We start from the raw sequence: 26,589 nt of genomic DNA, 5'->3' as shown, positions 1-26,589 counted from the left end.
GTTGTTGCTCGTGCAATTTCTAAGTGTAAGCTGGAGGTGGTGTGTGAGTCTGGTGACGGCTGAGTTGCTGAGTCCAGTGGCAGCTGAGGGGCTGAGTATTCTGACAAGGATTCCAACTGAAGGTCTGAGTCCAGGGGCAGCTAGTTCTTCCTGCTTGGACGGTCTTTGACGATAACGCTAGACCTGGGCCAACTGTTTGACAGCAGCATAGGCCTTTTAAAAAAGATGATCGGCCTTTCACTTAAGGAGGCCCAAAATCAGAATTTTAATCCTTCTTTGAGCTTGTTTAATGAGAAAGTAAGCAATCTGGTTAAGCCTCAGTTGGGCCAACTGAATGGGCAGGCCCAAAAGCTTATTCCTAAGGTGTTAATAGTCCAGATGAAAGTCAGGTTCCCAATCTGAATACAGCACATAGTCCTTTTCAATCCTGTGAGGCGTGATTTAAACATCTAGATTTGATTTGATGACGTGATTTAATTTGTTTATTTCTTATTTATTTTGATTTGAGTTTGGAAATACTTCTGTGTAGCAAGTTACGGATTTTTTTTTTAATTTTTTTTAAGAAACTAATTTCTTATATTTAGTGGGTTGTAAGCCTTTGGAGGCTGGTTGATTATTGAAATAAACTTGGGTTTGTTTTTCAGGGTTGGTACCCAGAGTGTGTGTGTTTCTTGAGGGTGCCTGTGCGGATAGAGGGTTTACTATTACAATCCTTCTAAAGCTTCTGTCAGCGCTACACGTGCACTGCTTTGGTGCTATTATTAATTCATTTTCTACTTCTCTTTGTTTAGCTAAACACTTTGTCGGCATGTGTGGGTGTTCAGATCTCCTCAGGAGTTTTTTCAACTTCGAACATGGAGTGCCTGGACCCTGGAATTCCTCTAAATTTCATTGCCTGCATTTAATAATCTATAATTTGTAAAGATTTGACTAAAAGTTTCATGCTGGCTGTCTATCTAAAGCAATTGTCATTGCTGTCCTTTTTCTGAACTCATGATAGACATACATCAAAGTCATGTAAGATTATTTTTTTCATTTAATGTAGCATTTGACCTTGTACTGTGTCAACAAACAATAGCTGTTACAAATTGCTGAAACACTACATTTTTCCATCATAGCTTATTGTTTTGTCATTTTCAAATGTTTAACTGTAGGGAATCTTCTTTTTATGAATTGAAACATTTCTTATGTTGCTTTCAGCAACCCTCTCTTAAAGATGAAATATCCAAAGATCCTCTGACAACAAAATCGCAGGAGGTGCTTGGATCAGAAATCATGGTAAGGTGGAAACCAGTAGCAATATCATCAAAATCTTCAGTCTGGGTGATAATCAGTCCTAAATCTATGCTCTTGTGCATAGAAGACGTTGATTTGAAAATGTTATTAACTTAGTATATGGCAGAAATCTCAGAAGCATTTTCATTATCTTATTTGCATGCATCTCTTTATCTCTCCTCCTCCCTCTCCCCCACCCTTCCCTCTACCACGTATTTGTTCATGTTGTAAATTCGTAGAGAAGTACGGTCTCATGCTCACTGATACCCCTATTTTGCAACTGCACTACTTCTATGCCATACTGTGATATGAATTAGGCTGAACTTATAATGGTATAAAGGTGGAGCTGGTGTGGATAAATAACTGAATCCCTAATAGGGCTGCTTTAAGCCATGTTTCTGATTCTAATGCTAGACTGCATGCCCTCTCATTGATTATATTTATTCACTTAAAAAGGATTGATTAAGATATGAGTCATTATTAATTTGAATTAGTTGCAGGAGCATGCTATACGGAGAGGATTTCTGTATTTGGAGTTTGGCCCTTAGAATAGGATTTTTGTTTGATCCAACAGATTGACATCTCTAGAAATCCGCATGATTAATTTTGATGTTTGGATAGCCCAACCTCCAAAGGACCAAAAGTTCAGATGATTATGAAATGGGTGGATATCGCCCTTGGCACTGGCAATTTTGGGTTGACATAATGGGAGTAAAATTTGTTCTTGGAAGTTTATTAATTGAGTTTTTCCTCAAATTATTTTCTGGTGATATCCATCACGTGGGTGTTGATGTTCTCTTCAAACCATGACTACTGGACTTATGCATATTCTCAAGTGGAAAAGCATTGTTTTCCAATTTTCCTTCAGTTGAGACTTGTATATTTGAATGGAATATTTTTTGTTTAACTAAGCAAGCATTTCCTCATGAAGTAATAGCAGTGTTGGTTGCATGTTTGATGTAGCATTGACCTATATGGCCGGACACTTTACAAAGGAGCTGTCTGTGTGGGATACCTGAACTTGCCTCACTCTTCAGCACTCGACACACTCTAGGCATGGTCACAATTTCAAAATACATTTATAAGTTCAAAGTTCAAACACTTATCTAACATCCCTTGTATGATTTTTTTTTTTTTTGCTTTTTTGAGTTCTTTGGATATGTAAATAAAACCAGAGCCTCTGTATAACTTGACTGTTGTCATGATGAAAGAAGTGATATATTAAGAATTTCAATGGGAAGAAGAGTAATAGTTGTCAAAGTATTGTGTGAATGGCTGAATGGTTTGGCCTTGAGTTCTGTGTATTATATATAGACTTTACAAGAATGCTATACATGGTAAGTAAATAAGTTCTAGCATGATTCTAGCCCTATACATGTAAACTGTAATCTGTCACGCCCTATACATCTAAACTAAATATATGCTAACTGTACAAAATAATGAATGGAGAAATAAGGAAATAATGGTGGGCTGAAAGAAAGAAAGAAATCTTTTGCTGTTTTCTGTTCCGTTGACTTGACAGCCAAGAAATCTTTTGCTGTTTTCTGTTCCGTTGACAGCCCCCCTCAAATTGATGCAGGTTGATCAACAAGCATCAATTTGCTACTTAGGAAGCAATGTTGATGATGAGTGAGAGCCTTGGTGAAGATATCAACAATTTGTAATTCAGTGGAAATATGTGGAAGAGTGATAACACGAGCTTCAAATGCTTCACGGATAGAGTGACAGTCGACTTCAATATGCTTCGTGTGCTCATGATAGATAGGATTGGCCATAATCTAGATAGCTCTCGTGTTATCGACATGTAGAGGTGTAGGATCAGTCTCAAAAAAATCTAGCTTAGCAAGAAAACCTCGAAGCCAAATAATTTTAGAACAAGCAAGAGATATTGCCCGATATTCAGATTCCGTCGATGACTTATAAACTCTGTTTTGCTTCTTACTCTTCCAAGAGATCAATGCATCACTTAAGAACACACACCAACCAGTGATGAAGCGACGTGTATCCGCACAACCAGCCCAATCAGCATCACTATAAGCAACATGGCGAGTAGAATTGCCTGCAGGGAAGAAAAAACAACAGACAGAAGTGCCCTGAACATAGTGTATGATCCTACGGACAGTAGCGAAATGAAAATGATGAGGAGTCTGAAGAAACTAGTAGACTTGCTATATAGCAAAAGAAATGTCCGGTCTAGTAATGGTGAGATAGACATGACTACCCACCAACTTCTGGTTCACCCTCCTCTTTGCGAAGCTTGACATTTAATTCCATGAAAGTATCAACAAAAGTAGTCTCCTGAAGGCCAGTTGTAGCCGCCAAGTCACTAGCATACTTATGTTGGTTGAGTGAAATACTAGAGGGACTACGATTCACCTCAAGACCAAGAAAATATGTGAGAGACTCTAGATCTTTCATATGAAAGGACTCTAAGAGATGAGTCTTGAGCTGAGCAAGTAAAGCAGAATCAGAACCAGTAATCACAATATCATCAACATAAACCAAAAGAACAACAATACCCATGTTCGATTTCCGAAGAAACAATGAAGTGTCATACTTGCTCTGCTTGAATGAAAATTGTAATAAAGTGGTGCGGCATTTATCAAACCAAGACCTCGAAGCTTGTTTGAGACCATAAAGAGAGCGACGAAGCTTACACACATGTAAAGTCGGAGAGGGAAACAAGCCTGGGGTTGGATTCATATAAATACACTCTTTAAGATTCCCGTGAAGAAAAACATTCTTGACATCCATTTGATGTAGTGGCCAATCACTGGAAGCAGCAATAGCCAGAATCGTACGAACAGTAGTCATCTTAGCCACAAGAGCAAAGGTCTCTTCATAATTGACACCATATTCCTAATTATTCCCAATAGCAACAAGGCGAGCTTTGTAACGATCCAAACTTCCATCAGATCAGACCTTGATTGAGTAAACCCATTTACAACCTAGAAGAACAATGGTGGGAGGACAAAGCTCAATGTCCCAGGTGTGATTGGCCTCTAGAGCGGCAATTTCTTCGTGCATAGCTTGTCGCCAACAATCATGCTTGGTAGCGTGTGAGTAGGATGTGGGAATATCTAAATTGGACAATGCAGCAGTAAGAGCTGAGACAAAATTGCTTGAACTGGAAGAGGGAAACCCATACCTATTCGGGAGTACAGACACTCGAGGAGAGCAACGTACCAAAGGCTCTGGAGGTGCTGCAATTGACTGAATCTAGAGTGTGGTAGGATCAGATATTGGATGAACCACGAGAAGAGACTGTGGGCAAGAGCGTCGCGTATACACAATACCTGGTTTAACTGACTTGTTGAGGATTTGAGAACTGTGCCTCAAAGGAGGGGAGAATCACAGAAGCAGAGGAGGGTACAGAGGACACATGAAAGAAATGTTGATTTTCTAAGAAAATAACATTCCTAGAAATGCGTTTACGATGTAATGTAGGATCATAGCAAACAAATCCCTTTTGACACACATTATATCCCAAGAATGCACATCGAACAGATTGAGTAGATAATTTATGTTGCTCATAAGGTAAATGAACAAAACATACACAACCAAAGGTACGGAGGTTATCGTAACTAGGTTGCTTTGCAAATAAGTGGAAATAGGGAGACTCCATGAGTAGGGCTTGAGAAGGTAAACGATTAATCAAGTAAGTAGCAGTTTTCAGAGCCTCAACCCAAAACAAGGATGGAACAGAGGATTCCTTCAAGAGAGTACGTACCACATCTAGGAGATGACAATTTTTGCGTTCGGCTATTCCATTCTGTTGGGGAGTAGTGGGACATGAACGTTGATGAATAATACCTTTAGAAGCCAAAAATGCCTGAAACTCAGTAGACAAATATTCACCACTGGAATCTGTGCGTAACGTCTAAATAGAAGCAGAAAATTGATTGTCAACATTCGTTAAAAACTCAGTGAAAGTACGAAAAACCTCAGATTTTGAGCGAAGAAAGTATACCCAAGTAAATCTGCTATGATCATCAATGAAAGTCACATAGTATGTAAATATTTCATGTGAACTAGCCGGGGAAGGTCCCTAAACATCACTATGAATAAGATCAAAGCACTAAGAAGCTCTACTAGTATGCAAAGGGAAGGGAAGAGTTTTGCTTTTACCAAGTTTGCAAGAAGCACACTCAAGAGATAAAGAAGAACGTTCTTTATTGCCAAGTAAACTAGAGTTCAATGCATGAGATAAGATCTGAGTATTGGGATGACCGAAATGACGATGTCACACCATACTAAGATCTGAAACATTATTACAAGCAAAATACTTAATAGAAGACACAGGAGAAAGTGCTAGAACAGGCAAAAGTAGTGGAAACAAGCGCCCCACTTTAGGTCCCTTCGCGATCGGTTCCCCCATTACCTGGTCTTGCACAACACAACCATCACTAGAAAAATTAATATCATAATTTTTATCAACTAATTGACCAACAGAAATAAGATTTGTGGAAAGCTGAGGAGCAAGAAACACATAGTGAACGTAGAAGATGCATCTCCGACAGCAGCTATTGGCAGAGAACTGCCATAATAGTCTGAATAGCAGATTGACTAGCGTAGGGCTGAACATGACACAAAGTAGTGGGATTATTCGTCATGTGATTAGAGGCACCCGAGTCCACATACCAAAGTTTAGTAGAATTATTACCTTGGAGCCCCATTGTTGATAATGCCAAAATTAGCATTTGTTGCACCATTTGGGGTGTGCGGTAATTCGCTATAGGAGGTGCAGGAACAAAGGACTTACCTGAAGAAGAGCCAGGGGCCGCAAAATTCATTGTGGGGGGTACAATAACAGAAGTCTGTAATGCCTGGGCCTGACGATTTTGTGGACGGATACGACACTCTTTGATAATGTGACCCTTCTTCTTGCAGTAAGAGCAGAATTTCTTGGAACAATTAGCAGCGATATGCCCAAATTCTTTGCAGCAAAAACACTGCAAGGTGCTAGAATGCATAGGTGGTCCTTGTCGTTGAGCATCATAAGCCACTGGGACGGACCCTAAACTACCTTAAGATTGTGCCAGAGTAACTTGAGTACTAAGCCGTTGTTCTTTATGAAGTAACTCACCAAAACAAACATCAAGAGAAGGAACAGGAGAGCAATTCAATAGAGGAGCAAATAGATTCATACTTGGGGCGGAGTTTCTTAAGAAATTGATCACGACGACTAGTCTTGTGAAGACGTTGAATAATGGGAAGAGAGGCAACAGGAACATGCGTGGTAACCGGATCAGAATATTCGTTCCAAAGAGTCAGAAGCACCGAATAATAGTCTTGGATGGAGCGATTGTCATGTTGAAACATGGCAATCGCATGCTTTAATTGAAAACAACGGACACCGTTATCTTGATGATATACTGTTTTTAAATAAGTGCACATGGATTGAGCGGTGCGATAAGGTCGCAAGTTGGGGACAATATGTGGTTCAATCGAGCCTAGAAGCCAAGACATAATCCAAACATCTAGCACAGCCCATGAAGGACAAGCCGTTGAATCCTTGGCATCAAGCACAACCCATGAAGGACAAGCTGCTGAATCCTTGGATTTATCATGATTGGGTGCACAATCCGTGCCATCAATGACCCCAAAGATCTTTTCCCTTTAGGAAAAGTTCAAATTGAAAAGCCCATGTAGAATAATTGTTGCCCGTAAACTTGGCAAACACAGGTGCAGAGTCCATGCTAAATAAAGGAGAAAATCGAGAAGCCCAAAAAAAATAGACTGTGCCGAAAGAAAAATACTACCTGAAAATCAAGAAGCCCAAAAATAAATCAACGCAGGTACAAAGAAACCAAGATCAACCTGCCTGCACTAAAAAATAAATCTTGAACCCAAAAACCTGCTGTGCCGAGAATCACAAGGACAGAGAAGCACCAGAAACAGCAATAGAAAGAACCATGATCAACCTTCCGGCACTAAAAAATAAATCTTGAACCAAGAAACCTGCTGTGCCGAGAATCACAAGGACAGAGAAGCACCAGAAACAGCAACAGAAAGCTGTTCCGATCGACCTGCCTGCACTAAAAATAAATTGCAAACCAAGAAACCTGATGTGCCAAGAATCACAAGAACAGAGAAGCACGCGAACTGCAACAGAAAGCTGTTCTGACAGCCACTCAGTCACAGAAATACCAAAAAACAAAGAACCAAAAAATTCCAGAAGAGAATAGACCCACAACAGCCACAGAAATGAGAGACACCTCCGAAACCGAGAAGACAAAAAAATATAAAAAATCTTCGAGTGAAAAAAAATTAGCAGTTGGCAGGCTCTGATACCATGTCAAAGTATTGTGTGAATGGCCGAATGGTTTGGCCTTGAGTTCTGCATATTATATATAGACTTTTCAAGAATGTAGTAAATGGAAAGTAAATAAATTCTAGCTTGATTCTAGCCCTATACATGTAAACTAAATATATGCTAACTGTACAAAATAATGAATGGAGAAATAAGGAAATAATTGTGGGCTGAATTAAGGAAAGAAATCTTTTGCTGTTTGCTGTTCCGTTGACAATAGTAAGCATGACAAACAGGCATAATACATGCTGTCAATGGTTATTTTGGTATGTACTTGACATATATTATAAATTGAGTGAGATACGGTCAGATACCTATCATTGTGATTAGGTCTTCATTTACTCAACACTTCAACACATACATATGTTATAACTTATTAAAAGCTTTTTGTTTCATCGATGATACATGGTTTTGGATAATGATTATTATTTGAATAAAAAAGAAAAAGAAATTTTATTAAAAGAGGAGAAAAGGGATTGCAATGAAGAGGCAAGACATCCTCCAAGAAAGAATAAGGAAAAAAGCAAATTAATGAAAAAATTTGTAAAAGTAATAAAACTTTTCAATCTTGGAATTTCCCTTGAAGGCCCTAGAAGTAGCACACCGTAAATACATCAATAGAAATTCTCAATACCAAAGAATCTTTTCCTTTTTATCTTTTGCTCCAAACAAAGCTTCCAAATTTTAGAGTGAATCACAGACAAGTCTTCAAAATTTTGAGGGCAAACCATTTTTATTTGAAGATCCCTGGTGGTTTTTTCTAAGTATTCCAAGAAAACATACATACATTATATATATATGTATATGTATGACCACTCCTGCAATATTTTTTAACTAAATAACATGTCTCCACTGCATTGCTTCCTGGTTTTATTTTTTTGGATTTGCAATATCTTTGCCCTTTTTGTAGTAAACCTGTGTTTCGTGCCTCCTACATACATGTGCTTCACCATATAAGATCTTGTATTACTAGAGTCTATATTCAATGCTTTCTTTAATCATTGACAAATCATGATAGGAGAAAGAGAAATTTTGGCAAATATTATTCCAAACTAGTCCTTTTCTCAACTTTTATGCTGTTTTGGCTGTCAATTTGGGCATTAAAGGTTTTCATCATGTTAAGAGAAAGACAAGGACGAAATATGATAATTTTTGTTAAATGATGCATAGAGGTATACTACCTGAAAATGGTAGTGGAAGTGTCTTCTGTAAGAAATTCTATTGTGATAAGGCTGAAATTTTGAAGATTTGGAAGATATAAACAGCATGGTTTGCCTTAAAACTTTCTTGGGAGGCTTGATAAAATATTGTGCATGGTGTTGATTCCAAAGTTGCTTCATGCTCTAATAATCCTGTAAGAGCTATTGGTAACCTTCATTCTTATGTTACTCTTAAACATTCAATTGATCATATAATTATACAGAAGCATGATAATAGTCAGAATTACCTGGATATTGTAATTATTGCATCTCAGCTTTTTGAGAATCTTGTAAAGGATTATGCTGAGGAAAAAATGAGATGTCTTATATTGAAATTCTTTATATATGTCTCTTTGCTGTTTTCTCTTCTCTCCAGGTCTTCCTCCAGTCTTCTCATTCTCACTGCCTGCTCTTTTCCTTGGTCATCCCCGCCACGAATCAGAAGACTGCTGTCTGTGTGTTCATCAGGAAGGCAGTGTAACTAAAGCTTAATTGCAAAGAATATATATATATATATATATATATATATATATATATATATACAGTCAAAATGAAGAACCAACCTACTGTATGCGAAAATTCTGAGCACCAAGATGCCGTGCAGCAGCATAGTCTACACTCTGGCTTTGTCCTAGGTTAATAGCTCAATCTTGTTAGATTTCTTGCCAGAATTAGTGGCCATTCGAAGTTTGAGCTCTTATTCAAATTGGAAATGTTGTCTTGATTTCAAAGGAGATGCTGTGCCAATCATGAAAGAAGAAATAGCAGGTTCCCCTTTTATAAATTAAGAACATATAGCAAGAAGATAATACGCCTCCTCTCCCAACCCGAGAAAGGAAAAAATGGCAATAAAATTCAACAATCACATGGTAAAAGCAAGCAAGCAAGTATTGAATTTTTTGTGCAACTTGTTGATTATGTTCATGTTTCAACTTTGATTAGCTTTATAATAAAGTTTGGTTAATATCATAATATTCATGTGAGAGATTTGATGGCTGCACTAATTATTGCTTGTGTTTATTGCATGCTGTTGTGATGTAGATTCTGCTGCAATTTTGCATTTGCATATAATTTGACTGGGATCACAATTGGAGGTTTATTAGGTTCTGTTCATTGAAGAATGTACCTTGTCTCGACTTTGTTTTAGCTGAGTGTGTTTTGGTTGTGTTCGCGCTGTTTTACAGGAAGCAGTTGAATCAAATTCTATTTTAATTGATCCTGTGAGAACGTGTGCTGAATTAGGTGACCCTGCTGACACGCAATCAGTATTCACCGATAGTGTAAGTTCATGTCATTATGATGCGTGATGGATACTGGAACATGTGTCCTTGTTTCCCTTCCTTCAGTTGATAAATAAAATGTCTTGAGTTCTTGCAGTCAATCACCTTTTCCTTCTGCTTAGTTGTTATATTAGTTATATCATAGTAACCTTAATAATTGTCTTTTCCAGGTCCATTGAAAAATATATTTATATCTTAATTCTTCCATAAATTTGTGGCATAACCATCTCTCTTCTCTGAAATCGTGTGCAGCATTCCTGTATTCTTGAGTTTGATGGTGCCTCTAAAGGTAATCCTGGACAAGCTGGTGCAGGAGCTATTCTGCGTTCTGTCAATGGAAGTTTGGTAAGCATGTCATTACTTTGGCCACCTTAGCAACTTATTTCATATTCAAACAAATATAATATAGAAGGCATAAATTCTAATTGTTGCTTTTATGGAGTTTGTGTTTCTTCTATTCATACTTTCTTCATCTAACCATATATTTTATTTAGATCTGTAGATTGCGTGAAGGTTTGGGCAAAGCAACTTGTAATGCTGCTGAATATCGTGCCATGATTTTAGGTCTGAAATATGCTCTTAAAAAAGGGTATACACATATTCGTGTTCAAGGTGACTCCAAACTCGTTTGTATGCAGGTTTGTTTTTTCTTTTCCATGCCCTAGATGTTAAATAATTTGTTTTGAATTGTACTAGCACTAGTAGATTTTGATACCTTGATCAATTATGCACACTGCATGAGAAATTGAAGAAGATGCAAACATAGAGATAGAGTTAAAGCAAGTTGGGTAAAATGGAGAAGTGCTTTGGATGTGTAGTGTAATCATATGATACCCTGAATTAAAAAGAAAATCTTGGAGACTATAAGACCAACTATGTGTCATGGACATGGAGTTCTCAATGGCCAAAAGGAATCACCCCAAGGTGTTAAGGAGTCATGCTCATGAGGCAGCAAGGCTACACCAAGTCCAGCCCAGCCGTACACATCCTTATCCCTGAAAACATTCAAGTATCTAACCGAGTGATCAAGTCTTATGACTTAAGAGCCCTTGATCCAACTAAGGTCATTACTGATGAACCCGAACTCAAATGATAAGAGAAACAACTCACATTTCACCAGCACTAAGGGTAATTTTCATCCCCCATAACACAACTAGGGCCTTAGGGGATACCACCCAACTATATAGTCTATGGCTAAGAAGGACAAACACTCAAACCTTGGGGCTAAGAGACTTGCGCGAACTCATTGCCCAGATAGATCGTCTTTGGGGCAAAGGGCAATCAATCCCACATAGAAGCCCAAGACACCTCTCGAGGATGTCAAGAGCTCGTCCTTGAGCACTCCTCAAGTTTGTTCACTTATTGCCCAGAATGATACCAAGGTAGGTAGGACGCTCACTTGGTGTTTCGCCAAAAGTCAGTCTCTAAAATATTCTCGATGACATACAAGTGATTACTAGGGATCTAATGATCATACATCATGAGTTTGAGAACACCACCATTAGAACTAGTCAGACCAACCACACCGTCATAGTGACAAAACCATCCTCGTGGCAACCGCATAGTCGCATCTAGGTTAACCAACCATACCTCCAAATCAACAATCATACACCAAAACCATGTGTTAGGGTCGCAAAATTCTAAGACCCTTTCATTTTCCTCCACTTGGTGTATCAACATCCTCGTTGATGAACATACACGAACTAGCTTCCAGCAATGCTCTTTGAACCCCAAAACAGGAGGCTTCTACTATCCACTAACCGAAACTCTACATAGTAGCAATATAGTCTCTGATCCCACGATAGACTTGATCCTCAATTTGATCCGAAATTGCTCGTGGCACACATCTTAGAACATAAAGTCTTCAACCCTAATTGAAAGCCAAAATCGAAAGAAACTTCTTTTGAGAACCACATCCAGATCTCTGAACTAACCGAGGACTCTAACATCCAAGGTCACACTCCACCGCAAGCTGACCACCAACCTCACACTAGCAATTCTGAAGATTAACACACTCCTAATCCTTGATATGTATATATATTTGCAACCTTGTCTCTCAAGACCAAACTCTTACCAAAGTTATAAAGAGCATTCGCCCATTGATTAATGGAGGCAAACCACTTCCCAGAAATCAAACTTGATCTGAAACCAACTGAGACTCATCTCAGTTTTGCCCACAAAGCAATCAATCAAAATTTCATCTGATCAAGGTTCTATCACGACCCAATTCTAATACTCTATATGGTACCATCTTCTGATGATCAACACAATCTCAAGGTTCCATGCCAACCATACCATTCCAAGGATAGATCCCAACTTGAAGATCCTCCAATTCCAACCATCAAAACTCTTGGTACTCAACTAACCAGGTAAGCTTCAAAGCTCAAAACCAACAAACCAATGCTAGAGTGAGTTTGCACTTAGGAGTCTTACAAGACACAACTTCAAAGATGTATCCTCATATTGGAGTCTCTTCGCAAACAATCAATCTCAAAACCATGGGGTTACCATGTCTCATAGGCCAACCAAGCCCCAAAACTAATAAATTGCTCCAAAGGTGAGTCCCCACGTAAGGAGTCTCATGAACATAACTACAAGGATGAGTTTATCTCAAGGAGACTCCACAAAACATGAACCATCTTAGCATCCGAGGTTCACAGAATCACAGTCCAATTCCTCACGAGATATCTAACACAATCTAGAATACCTTAATTTTGTAGTTAAACCAACTAGCGCAAATCTATCCATAGAATCAATACGAGAACTTTCCTGAGTCCTCAAGGCTCAAGGTCAAGTCACAACTCAAGTGACAATTCTTCGTCTCTTACCATGTCTCGCTGGCCAAATAAGCTCGAAAATGATAAATTGCTCGAAAGGCGAGTTCCCACCCAAGGAGTCTCACGAACACAACTACGAGGATGAGTCCGACCCAAGGGGACTCCACAAAACATGAACAATCTTAGCATCCGGGGTTCACAATCCAATTCCTCACGAGATATCCAACACAATTCATAATTCCACAATTCTGAAGTTAGACCAACCAAAACAAATCTATCCACAGGAGCAAAATGAGAACTTTCCCGAGTCCTCAAGTCTCAAGGTCAGGTCACAAATCATGTGACAATACTCCATCAGTCCATCTTGAAGCCAATCTTCCAAGTCCTTAGACATCCAAGTCTCAAAACCCAAATTGAAGCTCCACGATTTTCAAACACTTGTCCTCTGACAAAACCAATCTCTTCCACAGTCCGTCGTGTTTACCATTTTGATATCTCTATCCTCTGCTCGAGCTCAAACTTCAATCTGAAGGTAGCCCTCTAGATCAGCTATTTTGCACAAACTTGCACAACAACAAACAAGAAAGGCACTCTTACCACAACAACTAATGTGCTTGTTGGCAATATAGCTCAAATGCCATCTGGAAAAACTTGTCACAATGCCCTCTGGAAAACTTATCCCAGTGCCCTCTAGCATGGGTCATCAAGAAGGCAACAAATGTAAACAATGCAAATGCTTTTTGATCAATTCCACAATAGTGGTCTCCAACCACATTCCCATCGTAACATGTCAATCAATCAACTTGGGTTCCAACGAAGTCCAATGAGCAACATTCATGGTTCTCTTCGACTCCATACCCCACTTGGTAAACTTCATCATTGTGACCAACACAAAGCCACCTTCATGGCTCGAGGACAATCTATCTGAGGTGCTCACAACTCATTCTTCCCTATAGATCTAAAAATATCAACTCTGTCTATGGTATAGACATCACAAGTTCCATGAAGGCTACCTTTGGCTAAACTCCTCTAACTGTCCACTTCCACCAGATCTAAGTGCATGACCTCTTCGTGTAGAACGAGGACACAGTCTCCATGAATAAACATCCAAACTCCAATGCCAACCACAATAGGATGACTCCTAAAGTTTGGCAACAATACCCACCCCAAGGGCACAAGGTATTCTCATCTTTATTCACTTCGATCAACCCTCATCCCTTATCAAGGGTATAGGGCACCATCAACTAACTTGACTTTTGCAATATATTTACTGAATGCCAACTTTTATTTCATTTGCCTACAATAGGTCACAAGACAAAAGAGGAGTGGGAGCTTGAGACAAGAACCTACTCAAAGATAACTTGCCCCTTCCCCCACTCAATGTTACAAAACAAATATCCACCATTGAGTCGATGCCAATAGTTTTAATCTCATTTTCATTTAAGATCGAGAGATTCGATTTAATAAGAATTGTCACAGACATGGGTTTCTCAATGGCCAAAACGAATCACCCTTTCTAATATCCTCATAAAGTGTTAAAGAGTCACGCCTATGTAGTGGCAAGACTACACCAAGTCCAACCCAGCCGTACAAATCCTTATCCAAGGAAACACTCAAGTGTCTAATCGAGTGTTCAAGATTCATGATTCAACAACCATTGATCCAAGTAAGGCCATAACTGATGAATCCAAATTCGAACAGTAAGGGAAATACCTTTTATTCGACTAGCACTAAGGGTTTATCTTATCCCCACAACACAATCAGGATACTAGGGATATTGCCTAATTGTATAGTCGACTGCTAAGAAGGACATACACCCAAACCTCTAGGCCAAGAGATCCACATGATCTCATTCCCCAAATGGATCGTCTATGGGGCTCACAATCCCACACGGAAGCCCAAGACACCCTTTGAGGATGTCAAGAGCCTCCCCTTGAGCGCTCCTCAAGGTCGCTCACTTAGTAACCATCATGATACTGGGGGATGTAGGATGTTGACTTGGTGTTCCCCCAAAATTTGGTCTTTGAAGTATTCTTGGTCACGTACAAGTAACCACCAAGGATTTAATGATCATAAGTCTCAAGTTCGAGAACACCACCATCAGAATTATCTGGACCAACCACAATGTCATAGTGACACACCAAAATCATCCTTGTGACAACCGCACAATTATATCTATGTTAATGGACTGCGCCTCCAAATCAATAGTCATACAACAAAATCATGTGTTAGGGTCATAGAAATCGAAGACCCTAACACTATGCTATATTGGTTAGAACATTGGGCAACTAAGAATCAATTATCCAAGGAGTAAAAGTTGCCAAAATGAGAATGCTAAGGCGGATGAGTTGTATTACGTCAAAGATAAATTAAGGAATTAACGTATACGCTGTAAGTTAAGCATAGAGATGGTTTGAGCACCTGCAATGTAGGTCAAATAGTGCACATGGGGAGGAGTCTGCTAGTTACTATTAGTGGCAGTGGAAGGGGGAGGGATAGACTTAAAATAAATTGGAACGAGATAATAACGATTTAACAAACCTTAAATTGTTGGAGGACTTGCCCAAGATCGTGGAAATTGGCGGGTAAGGATTTATGTATATGACACTTGACCCCACCTAGTGGGTGTGGGATTTCAGGCTTGCTTTATTTTTGTTGTTACCTTTGGATTGTGATTTTTAATTTAGCCATTTCTTTTTATTTTTCTCTGCCGTATTTTACTTTTTGTTAAGCTTTTGGCTTTGCAAAGTGCAAACTCTATTGCTCAAGCTTACATAATTGAATTGAATTAGGTGGGAAGTAAACATTGGAACTGAATTATTGATGATAAATGTATAACTAACACCCTTGGATACTGAACTATTTACTGCATTATTACCTGTTCCTGAGTAAAAAATTTATGTTTGAATCTTAGAACATATATTTTATTATCCCACTGATGCATAAAAGAGCTTTCTTACATGGGAGCATCATGCATTACATGCAATCACATCTAGGCACTGCACACTTAGCCCATGTCCTAGCTGACTTGTTGCACAGCATATGCTTTCTCCAAACTCCAAATCCATAATTTTCTTTTTATTATCCCTGGTGGAAGTGGAGGATTTGGGTTAAAGGCTTTGTTGTACTATTATCTTAAAAGAAAATAAATATGTGCTGGTGGAGTGCGTGATGATTTTTGGAAGATGGCTTTAAAACGGATGCTTTATAGTGAAATGTTTGCGGGCCAAGTGATGTGCATAAAATTAGTGTATCTGAGCTTGAAATGGAATAGTGGCAGTACTAAGTTAGAGAGAATAAAAATTAGCAGCATTAGTAAAACAGATGGGGGTTGCACCAGTGATGCCATCATCCTGCCAATGTTGGTCAGCAGCAACGTCTGGCCAGTGTCGAGCGGAGAGGTGGCAACCAGGAAGAAAAACGTGTTGGTGCCACTGAGTCAATTCATGACTCCTGCTGGAAGAAATGGATGCCAACGTGGCAGATGGAGGGGTGGAGCAGAGGAGGAGATAAATCGATGCGGATGAACTGGGGACCAGGATCATGTTGTTGTGGCAGTTTAGGGGGATACTGGCCACTTCCTTGTATAGAGTCAAAGAGGGAGGGGACTTGGGCATGGCAAGGATGTTGAGGCAGCCTGTACTTGCATTTAATGTGGCGGAAGAGAAACTTGGTAGATTCATGTAATTACATCACGCCAATAAAAAAAAGTAGGCTGTCTTCCATGTGTGTTATGGGGCCTGACAGCATGGGTAGCTGGCATTCTGCATCCTTAAGATGTGGATTGGCCTACTTCTGTATATGTTTGCAAGCTTTCCTATTATAGGATTTTGAATTCTGAACAAGCTTATTTTCGTAAAAATAACTCATCTGTCCATGCTCCGTGCATCTTTATAATAAAATCTATTGCAGCTATTTGCAATTTATCTACATTATCTTTTATTTTTTGTTTGAAATTTTTTTTATGTTGCATACTTTGTTACAGGTTCAAGGTCAATGGAAAGTAAAAAACCAGAACATGTCTAAATTGTATGCAGCAACAAAAGAGCTGAAAAATGAGTTTCTTTCATTTCAGATCAGTCATGTTCTAAGGGTATGTTCAACCAATTATGTCCATATTTTATTGTATTAGCTTTTTGTGTGTTGTTCAGTTATTTTTTTCTCTTTGTATAAAGGTTTTATGAAATGTTTTTATTTGCCCACCATTAACCCTTTTATTATGGGTAATAGTATAGATGTTATGTGTCACGGGCCGACTATTTTCACACCTTCGTGAAAGGATCATGCGGCGCTAGTTGAAGTACTCTTACTTAACTAGCCAGCCTATCGTTTACCACAATTCATCCACGAAACACTTTCATTATCATTTAATCAAATATCAGCCGAAGTAGTAAGCAATTATGAAAGCAGTGGCAAGCAAGCAGTGAACATTGAAGTAACGTAATTTATTAACAACACCTCCACTAACATTGTGTGTTTAGCGAGGCAGGCAAGTAGGCTAAACATGTTGACAATAGCTATCACTCTCCCCTAAAGAGCTTTACATGCAATTCTCATCCTGGCACTAGGAAACATCAAAGTGATTGAGGAGTCATACTAACTTATTATTTGGCATACAGAGAAACTACTACTAGAAAATAAACCTACACTAGTTTTTACATGATGGAAATCCATCCCAAACGCACGAGACAAGCGGTCTTAGGCAAGCATAATGCGCTAAACAAGCTCGGCTCATTACGCTCCCCAACTTATGCGGTCGACATCCTTGTAGACTTTGACGCTAGGTATACTTCAATTTTGTCCATGAACGGTTGCATATCTTCTGCAGAAATCCAACCGATTTCTTCATCACCATGACCTTTCCACTTCACTAAGAACTCCCGCTACTTCTTCCTTAAGGATATGAACTCTCTGTCTGCAAGGATATCTTCAACTTCACGTCTGTCAGATTGCACTGTTTTTAACTCTGCTCTATTTGACTAACTTCTGCTCGGATCGTTGGTGTCAGCGTTGAACGGCTTGAGGCAGCTGATGGAAACACAGGATGCACTTTCATCCAAGTTGGAGGGTCGATTCTGTAAGAGACCTTCCCGACTTTGGCCAAGATGGGGATTGGTCCTTCATATTTGCGAAGTAGTCTCCTATCTTGTCTTTATAGTGACCCGATCTGTTCAAGAAGCTTAACAAGCACCAAGTCAACTATGCTAAAGTGTTGCGGTCTTTTCCCTTGATCTGCCCACTTCTTCATCCACTTAGAAGCTTTCTCGAGGTAGGCTCGAGCAATCTCTGCATTATGTCTCCATTCTCTGGTGAAGATGTACGCTCCTAGGACTCTTTCCTCAGTATGGCTCATCCACTGTGTGAGGTAACAGTGATTGCTGGCCTGTAACAAGCTCAAAAGGGCTCTTGTTGGTTGTTGAACTCCTTTGGGCAGTGAAATAGAACTAAGCCAAATCAAGTAGTTGCACCCAATTCTTCTGGTCAGTGTTGACGAAATGACGCAAGTACTCTTCCAATAGCCCATTGATCTCTTCGTCTATCCATCTGTCTGTGGGTGATAACTCGAAGAGATGTCAAGATGTGAACCGAGGATTCTGAAAAGTTCTGTCCAAAAGTTGCCAGTAAATCTTGAGTCTCGGTCACTAAAAATATCTTGGGGAACACCCTAATACTTCACAATATTCGTAATGAACAATTGCGTTGTCTCCTCTGCCGAACAGTACTTTGGTGCGGCTATGAACGTACCATACTTCGAAAACTTGTCTATAACCACAAGTATAGACCCTGCATCTCCCCCTATGGGCAAGTTGGTGATGAAGTCCAGTGAGACACTTTCCCATAGTTTAGATGGTACTGGTAGGGGCTCCAGCGGCCCTGCAATCTTCCTCTACTCCATCTTGGCTTGTTGGCAAGTGAGACAAGTTTCGGTATAATCAACCACATCATCAAGCATGTGTGGCCAATAATACCTCTGCTTTAGTAGTTCTGTGATTGGAGCCATTCTCCGCGAATACCCCTTTATGAACTTCCGGTAATAGTTGGCGAGGCCAAGAAAGGAATACAACTCCTTCATTGTTGTTGGCATCTTCCATTCTTAAATCGCCCTTACCTTTTCCATATCCCTTTGGATATGAACTTGCTCAATCACGTGACCAAGGAATTTGATGCTTAGTTGAGCGAAATAGCACTTCTCTTTCTTCAAAAACAGGTTGTTCCCCCTCAGCCTGTCGAACACCTTCTATAGATGCTCTTTATGTTTCCTCTGAAACAACATCGGTGCTTCGAATGGTGCTTTGGAAGGGCAAACATACCCCGCTTCCAACAACTCATCAAGTTGTTTCCTCTGCTTTGCTAGCTTTGGAGTCGCCATCCAATATGACCCTTTAGCAGGTGGTTTCACTCCAGGCAACAACTCGATCTCATGCTCCACACCCCGTCGTGATGGCAATTTGAGATACAGCTTATCCGGCACCACCTCCTTGCATTCATCCAACACCGTTTGGATGGTCGTAGGCACCAGCTCTTGGCCTACTTCTTCATCTACCACCATCTTGGTTAGATATGTTTGCTCATCTTTTCTCAATCCCTTCTTGAGTTGCATGGTTAAAAGGAACTTCCCATTGTCTCCTTTCGTCGCAACGGCTTGCACCATGCACAGGTGATCTCCCATCAGACATGGGGAACCGGCAGAAGGGATCAGCACTGCCTTCATCCCCTTTAGGAACTCCGTTCCCAAAATAACTGGATAGTCATTCAGTGGCACCGTTGTGAAATTCGCATGACCTTCCCATTGTCCAAGCTTAATAATCACTTGCTTGGCTACTCCTAGAGTAGGCTGGGCTACATAATTCATTGCTTTCATGCGTCCTATATCCTTCTCCGAGGATAAGTTGAGTCTCCATGCTTTTGGCTGCAAAACAAAATTATGACTAGCCCCGGTATCCACCATAGCGCGGGTACTCTTCCCATTAAGCCTCAAGTCCACAAACATCAATCCTTTTGCTCGTGTAACTTTTGGTGCTTTTGTTTGCTTTTCCAATACGTTCACCTACTGCATTGCACCCATCCTCGGGGTATAACCCTCTTCCCCATCGCTTTCTACTATCTGCTCCACAATGGAAGCTTGTAAGGCATTAAATGTTGCTTTGTGAGGGCACTCAAAAACTCTATGAGGGCCTCGACACAAGTAGCATGAAATTTTACCCTTTCCATTGGGTGTGTTGAACCCTCGAGACAATGAAGCTTCCTTTGAAGTTGATGCCTTATAATAGGCTCACCTACTTTTGGGTTTGCCCTTCTTGAAAGACTTTCCACTATTTCCCCCTCCGCTAGACTCTTTGGATGAAGCGGTGTTATCACCAGCGAAGTTAGTCAAATGTTGTGCGGCAGCTTGTGCTGTAGACAAGTCTTTAACTCTTTGCCAATGAAGTTCAGTTCTTGCCCACAGTTTCAATCCCTCAAGAAAATAGAATAGCTTATCCTTTTTCGACATGTCCCTGATATCCAACATCAAAGTAGAAAATTGTTTCACGTATTCCCTTATTGACCCAATATGCTTGAGGTCTCTCAGCTTTTTCCAAGCATTGTACTCAACATTCTCAGGAAAGAATTGGGCCTTGAGCTCTCTCTTCAAGTCTACCCAATTATCCACTACACAGCGTCCATTTTCAATTTCATTGTACTTGGTACGCCACCATAGTTTGGCGTCACCAACCAAGCACATGGTCGCAATATCCACTTTCACCTGTTCTGAGGTTGTCCTCATAGCACGAAAGTACTGCTCCATATCAAACAAGAAGTTCTCCAACTCCTTGGCATCATGGGCACCCCCATACGTCCTGGGTTCTGGTACCTTGGTCTTGCTAAATCTCGGAGCATTAGAGTTTCCCATAGCAAGAATTATCAGATTCATCTTTGCATCTAGATCAGCTATCTGAGACTGCAAAGTTTCCACAGTATGGTGAAAGTCTTCAAACATTTCACCTATCAAACTTGCTTGATGGTTTTGTGATTCCATCACTTTATCAACAAGTTCCCTCAGTTGGGCCATCTCCATGGCCACATTGTTGGCTGTTGTCTCAGCCTGTGCTTCCAGCACGCTGATTCTCTCAGCATTGGTTGGTGCCATGGTCATTTACCTAAGCTTTCCCAATCCCTCAACGAAGTTAACTGAATTCATGTAGTAACTAACTGAGCTCTGATACCAAGTGTCACGGGCCGACTATTTTCACACCTTTGTGAAAGGACCGTGTGGCGCTAACTAAAGCACTCTTGCTTAACTGGTCAGCCTGTTGTTTACCACAATTCATCCACGAAATACTTTCATTATCATTCAATCAAATATCAGCGGAAGCAATAAGCAATTATGAAAGCAGTGGCAAGCAAGCAGTAAACATTGAAGCAACGTAATTCATTAACAACACCTCCATTAACATTGTGTGTTTAGCGAGAGAGGCAAGTAGGCTAAACACGTTGACAATAGCTAGTGAGTTTTTCAAGATTGATGAACACTCACCTCCCCCCCTCCTCCCTTTTTAAAGAGCTTTACATGCAATTCTCATCCTGGCACTAGGAAACATCAAAGTGACTGAGGAGTCATACTGCCTTATTTGGCATACAGAGAAACTACTACTAGAAAATAAACCTACACTAGTATTTACATGATGGAAACCCATTTCAAACGCACGATACAAGCGGTCACAAGCAAGCATAATGTCCTGAACAAGCTCGGCTCGTGATGGCCACAACATTAAGGGACTGGATAATACCATTTTGGACCCAAGATCCCAATACCTCCTTGCCCCTTCTAGAATGCATTTAGCATTGCAAGGATGGAAAAGCTGTTATTCACCATGAGCTACCATCTTAAACTAATGCAATTTTCTTTTTGTTGCTTTATAAAATTTGAAATTTACCTAAAGATAAAACAGTGAGTACCATGGTTTAGAGTAGCATAATTTTAGTTATTTAGTCCCCATTAGTGTGCTTAATGACCTATGAGGGATCACTGTGGTTATAACGTCTGTGATTCTCTTCCCTTGGTGATTGTGTCATCCTTGGAAGTTGTCTGTATTATATATAATACCGATTCAATTGATGGCCCTATGAGGATGCATAATGACCCATCCAAACAGGACCATTGTGGTTATAATAGATCACCTGTGTTCCTCTTTCCTTATTGATCTAATTCTGGTGGTTGTATCATCCTTGGAAGCGATATGTTGCAGGACCCTTGGCAATAGATTGCAAGCAAGAAAACAATAGAAAGTTAAAGAGAAAACCAAAAGAAGGTAACTGTAAATAAATGGGAAAATAAAGAGAAAGGGAAAATCGAAGGAAGACTCAATTAAGATCTGTCACTCAATTAATTCTCCATATTCAGATCTGTCTCTCATGGTTAGACATCAACCTTTTATATAGCCTTTCTCATAAGACTAAATATGAAAGCAATCTCTAGGAAACAATTTCAAATCCCTAAAAATAAAATACATCATAATTGTAAAACCTTTATAGCACAGCAGAAAACCAGCATAGGATCAGCAACTAAATAAAAAGGAAACACAGCACTTCCTCTGTTTGTAATGGCTAAACTGCCTTTTTTCCAGCTTAGTTAATATATGGAGCTTATTTCTTACTGTAAAAAAAAAAAAAAAAAAAAAAAACCTACTATATTATTACCTTATAAAATCTGACTGAAAAATGCGCAAAAATAAAAATAATCCTGAAAAATAAAAACTACAAAATTGCCTAAAATTCTAAAAAATGCCAAATATGATGAATGTGGGTTGCAGGCCTCGAAGCTCACATTGATTTAGGATATCTTTTTTAAAATAAATGAGGTGCATTGATTTTGAATTTTTCCTGCACATTAATAATGAAACCTACTGATTTCTAGGACCTACTTTTCGTAGGGCTGTAAAACTAAACAAGCCGCTCAAGCTGGTAGATTTATATTGGCTCTGGTTAGTGTCATTCAGGTATTTCTCATAAGATGGACCATATTAACCATATTTCTTGAGCTCGTTAAATGTAGATTTTGGGCTCTAGCTCGGCTAAATAAGTTTGGAAACATTTCTAATCTATATAAAATCAAGCTACTTTGGCTCAAGTCAAGATTAGCTTGGGTAAAGTTCCATTCAAGCTGGTTCAGATAATTGAGCAAGGCTCATTCTCATTTTAGGGGCCATTAAATTTAATAAGAGATGAACATAAGCAAACCAGCAGTTGGCTTGGTTCGTGGGTTTACAGACCCAACCTTTCCTCTACAATAGGATGCACCTCACTTTATATTTCTCTGATTTCAATTAACTAGTCAGACTGGACATTCAACTGTCTGTATTCATTTTACAGCAGGAATCAGCTTGTGTTCACGAGATTGAATTTGCGTTTTTAACAGCTCTCTATATTATGCTGTTATCACTTATAAATTAAGTTGTACATAATTTTCTTGCTGCTACTTATAGCTTGAGTTGGTCCTGTGCCACATTCTCACATTTTTCTTCTACATTTTTGAAGAACTTAAACTCTGAAGCTGATGCACAAGCAAACTTGGCAGTCAATCTTGCTGGTGAGACACTCGGGCTTTATCTGGCCTCCTTTTGAGTTTTATTCAAATAATGATTCAATTTTGAAGGTAAGCTACCTGTGCTGGTGCAGATGGTCAAGTCCAGGAGGAGTTTGAGGATTAAGCAGCTGAATAAGTGTTGGATTTGTGAAGGAAAATTCAGCTGGTACAATCACGGAAAATTTGCATTGTTCTCAAGAAGTTTTGGCCATTCAGGCTGGTGATTTTCTTATCAAAGGATTAAATTCCCCAAAGAGCATATGGTTTGAAGGTTGGCAGGCATGTTTAATTGGTTGGCAGGCATCGAATCCGCGGCAAGTCTTGGTTCCAGTTCTTTGGTGTTGCTATTGAGGAAGGAGAGTATAGTTTTGGTTTTAGCTCATTTTATTTCTTGTGTGTGTGTTTGTGGGGCATGAGTGAAATTTTATTCAATAATTTTTTTTAATTTATTTGTAATGGCAAATTATTGTCTTACTTCAAGGACTGTTATTTTCACCTGTCCCTGTTGGGGTAAGCAACAAACAAGGTTTTGGAACCCAAAGCAAAATCAAGAAACGATAATCTAATTTGGATGAAAAAAAAAAAAAAAAACCTACTTATCATTTTATTCGGAGTATGGGTTTCTAATCTTGGATTTGGATTTGAGTAGACTTGGATAAATTTTAATATAATTTTATATTACGTTTTATTTAAATATAATACAAGTTTAAATTTAAAATCTATTCAATAAGGTCAATGATAGTAAAGGAGGTGTGGGAAGTCTTTTAAGACATGGTACAACTGTTAAAAAATAAAAAAATGGGGAACTTTAAGAAGTATAAAGAGGAAGAAAATATTCAAAAAAAAAAAAGAAAAAGAAAAAGAAAAAAGGATTACTAATGAAGCTAAATTTTAAAAAAATGTAATAATTTAAATGTTGTTATAGAAATGAAAGGAGATGAAAGAATATTTGAGCTTGTGAAAGCAAGAGTGACCAAGCAAACACTTGGGTAATATTAAATGTATAAAGAAAAAATAAAAATGTTAATGGTTTAATCAAAGAAAACATGAAAGAAATGCTAACAAACCTATTTTTGTAAGATGTTTAATGAAAAATCATATAGGAAGTTTAAATTTTAAGAATTTATTATTTATCTACAAATTTTAATTTAATCTATTTATATTATATATGAAAGTACAAATGGTGTAAATCATTTTGTCGATAAAAATGAACTTATCTCTTGAAAGTAAGATCAAATATTCTTGAAAGAATAATTTTTTATTTTTTCGTATATAAGTAAGTAGAGGTGTGCAAACGGTTGGTTTGGCCAAATTCGATTAATTAACTGAATTAATCAAAATTTTTGGTTAACAACAATTTCTAATCAAATTGACTAAATTAGGTGTTGTAATCGGACCGTACTACTAACCCAACTTTTCGGATAATTTGGTTAACTGAATTCGATCGAAATAATATAAAATTAATTATAAAAATAAAATATGATTGCAAATTTTAAAACTAATTATAAAATTAATGTTTACCCTTTCTTTAAATTGTAAGAGCTGAATCAGGAGAATGACATTGAGTTAATAAATAAATTTAGAAAATCAAACAATTATATAATATATAATATACCAGTTATATTTAATATTAGCAATTTATATTTAATTTTTAATTAATTAGTAATTTGGGTAATTCAGTTAACCGAATTAAAATTTCCCATACCTAAACTGAAAATCGAATACTCAAAATTATCCAAATTTGTAACCAAACCTCTATATTAACCGAACCGAACCGATCGAACTCAATCAGTTAATTCAGTTAATTTGGTTAAACCTGAATTATGCTCACCCCTAGAAGTAAGGATAGTATAAATCAATTTGTATATAAAAATATCCTTTATCTTTTGAAAATAAGACCAACATATTTTTTTTTTAAAAAGTAAAAATTTTGAATTATAAATAGTGTTAATTATGTTTAGATAAAATGTATTTTATCTTTTTCTAGTAATACCAAATATTTTGAAAAAAATAAATAAATTTTTATGTTATGTGTAGAAAGTAAATTCAAGTGTAGTGAGATAAAAATTATACTTAGAATGTCCCGAAGTTAATGTTCGAATCTAAAAAAAAAAAAAATTAAAAGTTAAATAAACAAATATTATAAATATATATATATATATATATATATATAAGTATTCGTAGGTAATCATTTTGTGGTAATAATATCCCTATTTTTTAAAGGTAAAACAAAACTTTTCCAATGAGAGAATTCTTGGAATTGGATTTCTTTGGATTTGAAAAAAAATATAATACAAAATTGCATTAAATTTTATGTCAGACTATCTAAATTTAAATTCAAATTTTAAAATTCATGCTCCTAAAAAGTAATGTAAAAGAAAAGTAAAGTCAACTAAATTTTAATAAAATTACGTTTATAAAGCTATTTTAGATAAGTTATATGATTGAATCTAAAGGGAAAAAAAGTCATTTGGCTAAAAGAATATGAAAAAAGCAGTATATATACTTATCATGTATAAAAGTACTAATAACATAGATTGTACATAGTTGACAGAAACAGGTTAAAATTTACATGCCCCAAAAAAGGCATTGGGGGTTTGCTGGGTTATTGGAGACTGTAGAGGATGAATTCAGCAGCTAGTGTGATGTCAAGAGGTGCACCAATAGAAGAGCCATTATTTGCAGGCCAATTGTGCTATGCAGCACGAGCCTGATTCTTACGCAGCAAAATTTAGTCAAGTGTTGCAACATGGGTTCGTGTCATCACCGGCCTATTGCTAAGCATTTTCCTTCGCGGGATTATTGAACGAGTCCATCATAACCCTATAACTATTATAAGAATGGGATAAATGCATGCTTTGTCCCAAGTCTGTAAGGTCAATAAAATTATAATGTTTAATGAGTATAGCACTACTCTTCTTCATTTTATATATTTTTTTCTTGTTAGTTTCAGTGATTCGATTAGGTGGTACCATTTGAATAGGTTTATTTTTTCTTAATAACAAAAGCATTTTTTTTAGTAACTAGTTTTTTTAAATGTTTGTGCGAGAGGGAATTGATTTAATTAAATATTTCTCAAGATGACGAAGTTGGGAAGGTGTTTTCCGAAATCATGTAATTGGGAATCAAGTTATTGATTCTTATAGCCTATGGATAATGGGGATTGGAAATGCAAAGTTCT

General features: G+C 38.1%; 1 protein-coding gene across 3 annotated transcripts in view; it reads left to right on the top strand.

Annotated features, from left to right (window-relative positions):
* Window positions 1–24,015, top strand: part of LOC131145236 (uncharacterized) — a 47,505-nt gene extending 23,490 nt beyond the window's left edge. For 2 of the 3 annotated variants that reach the window (XM_058094385.1, XM_058094386.1), the window contains exons 4-10: window positions 1,201–1,278; window positions 9,972–10,067; window positions 10,320–10,412; window positions 10,562–10,705; window positions 16,830–16,937; window positions 23,360–23,411; window positions 23,501–24,015. In XM_058094385.1, coding sequence (XP_057950368.1) covers window positions 1,201–1,278; window positions 9,972–10,067; window positions 10,320–10,412; window positions 10,562–10,705; window positions 16,830–16,937; window positions 23,360–23,411; window positions 23,501–23,532 — 603 coding nt within the window. In that variant the 3' untranslated portion in view covers window positions 23,533–24,015. The remainder of the gene's footprint in view (window positions 1–1,200; window positions 1,279–9,971; window positions 10,068–10,319; window positions 10,413–10,561; window positions 10,706–16,829; window positions 16,938–23,359; window positions 23,412–23,500) is intronic. The other variant, XM_058094387.1, reaches the window with a different exon arrangement.
* The last annotated feature ends 2,574 nt before the right edge of the window (window positions 24,016–26,589 follow it).

This window comes from Malania oleifera, chromosome 12 (assembly GCF_029873635.1).
Source record: "Malania oleifera isolate guangnan ecotype guangnan chromosome 12, ASM2987363v1, whole genome shotgun sequence".
NCBI classification, from domain to species: domain Eukaryota; kingdom Viridiplantae; phylum Streptophyta; class Magnoliopsida; order Santalales; family Ximeniaceae; genus Malania; species Malania oleifera.
The sequence above is the reverse complement of the archived record's forward strand: the minus strand, read 5'-3'. Positions and strand labels throughout refer to the sequence as shown.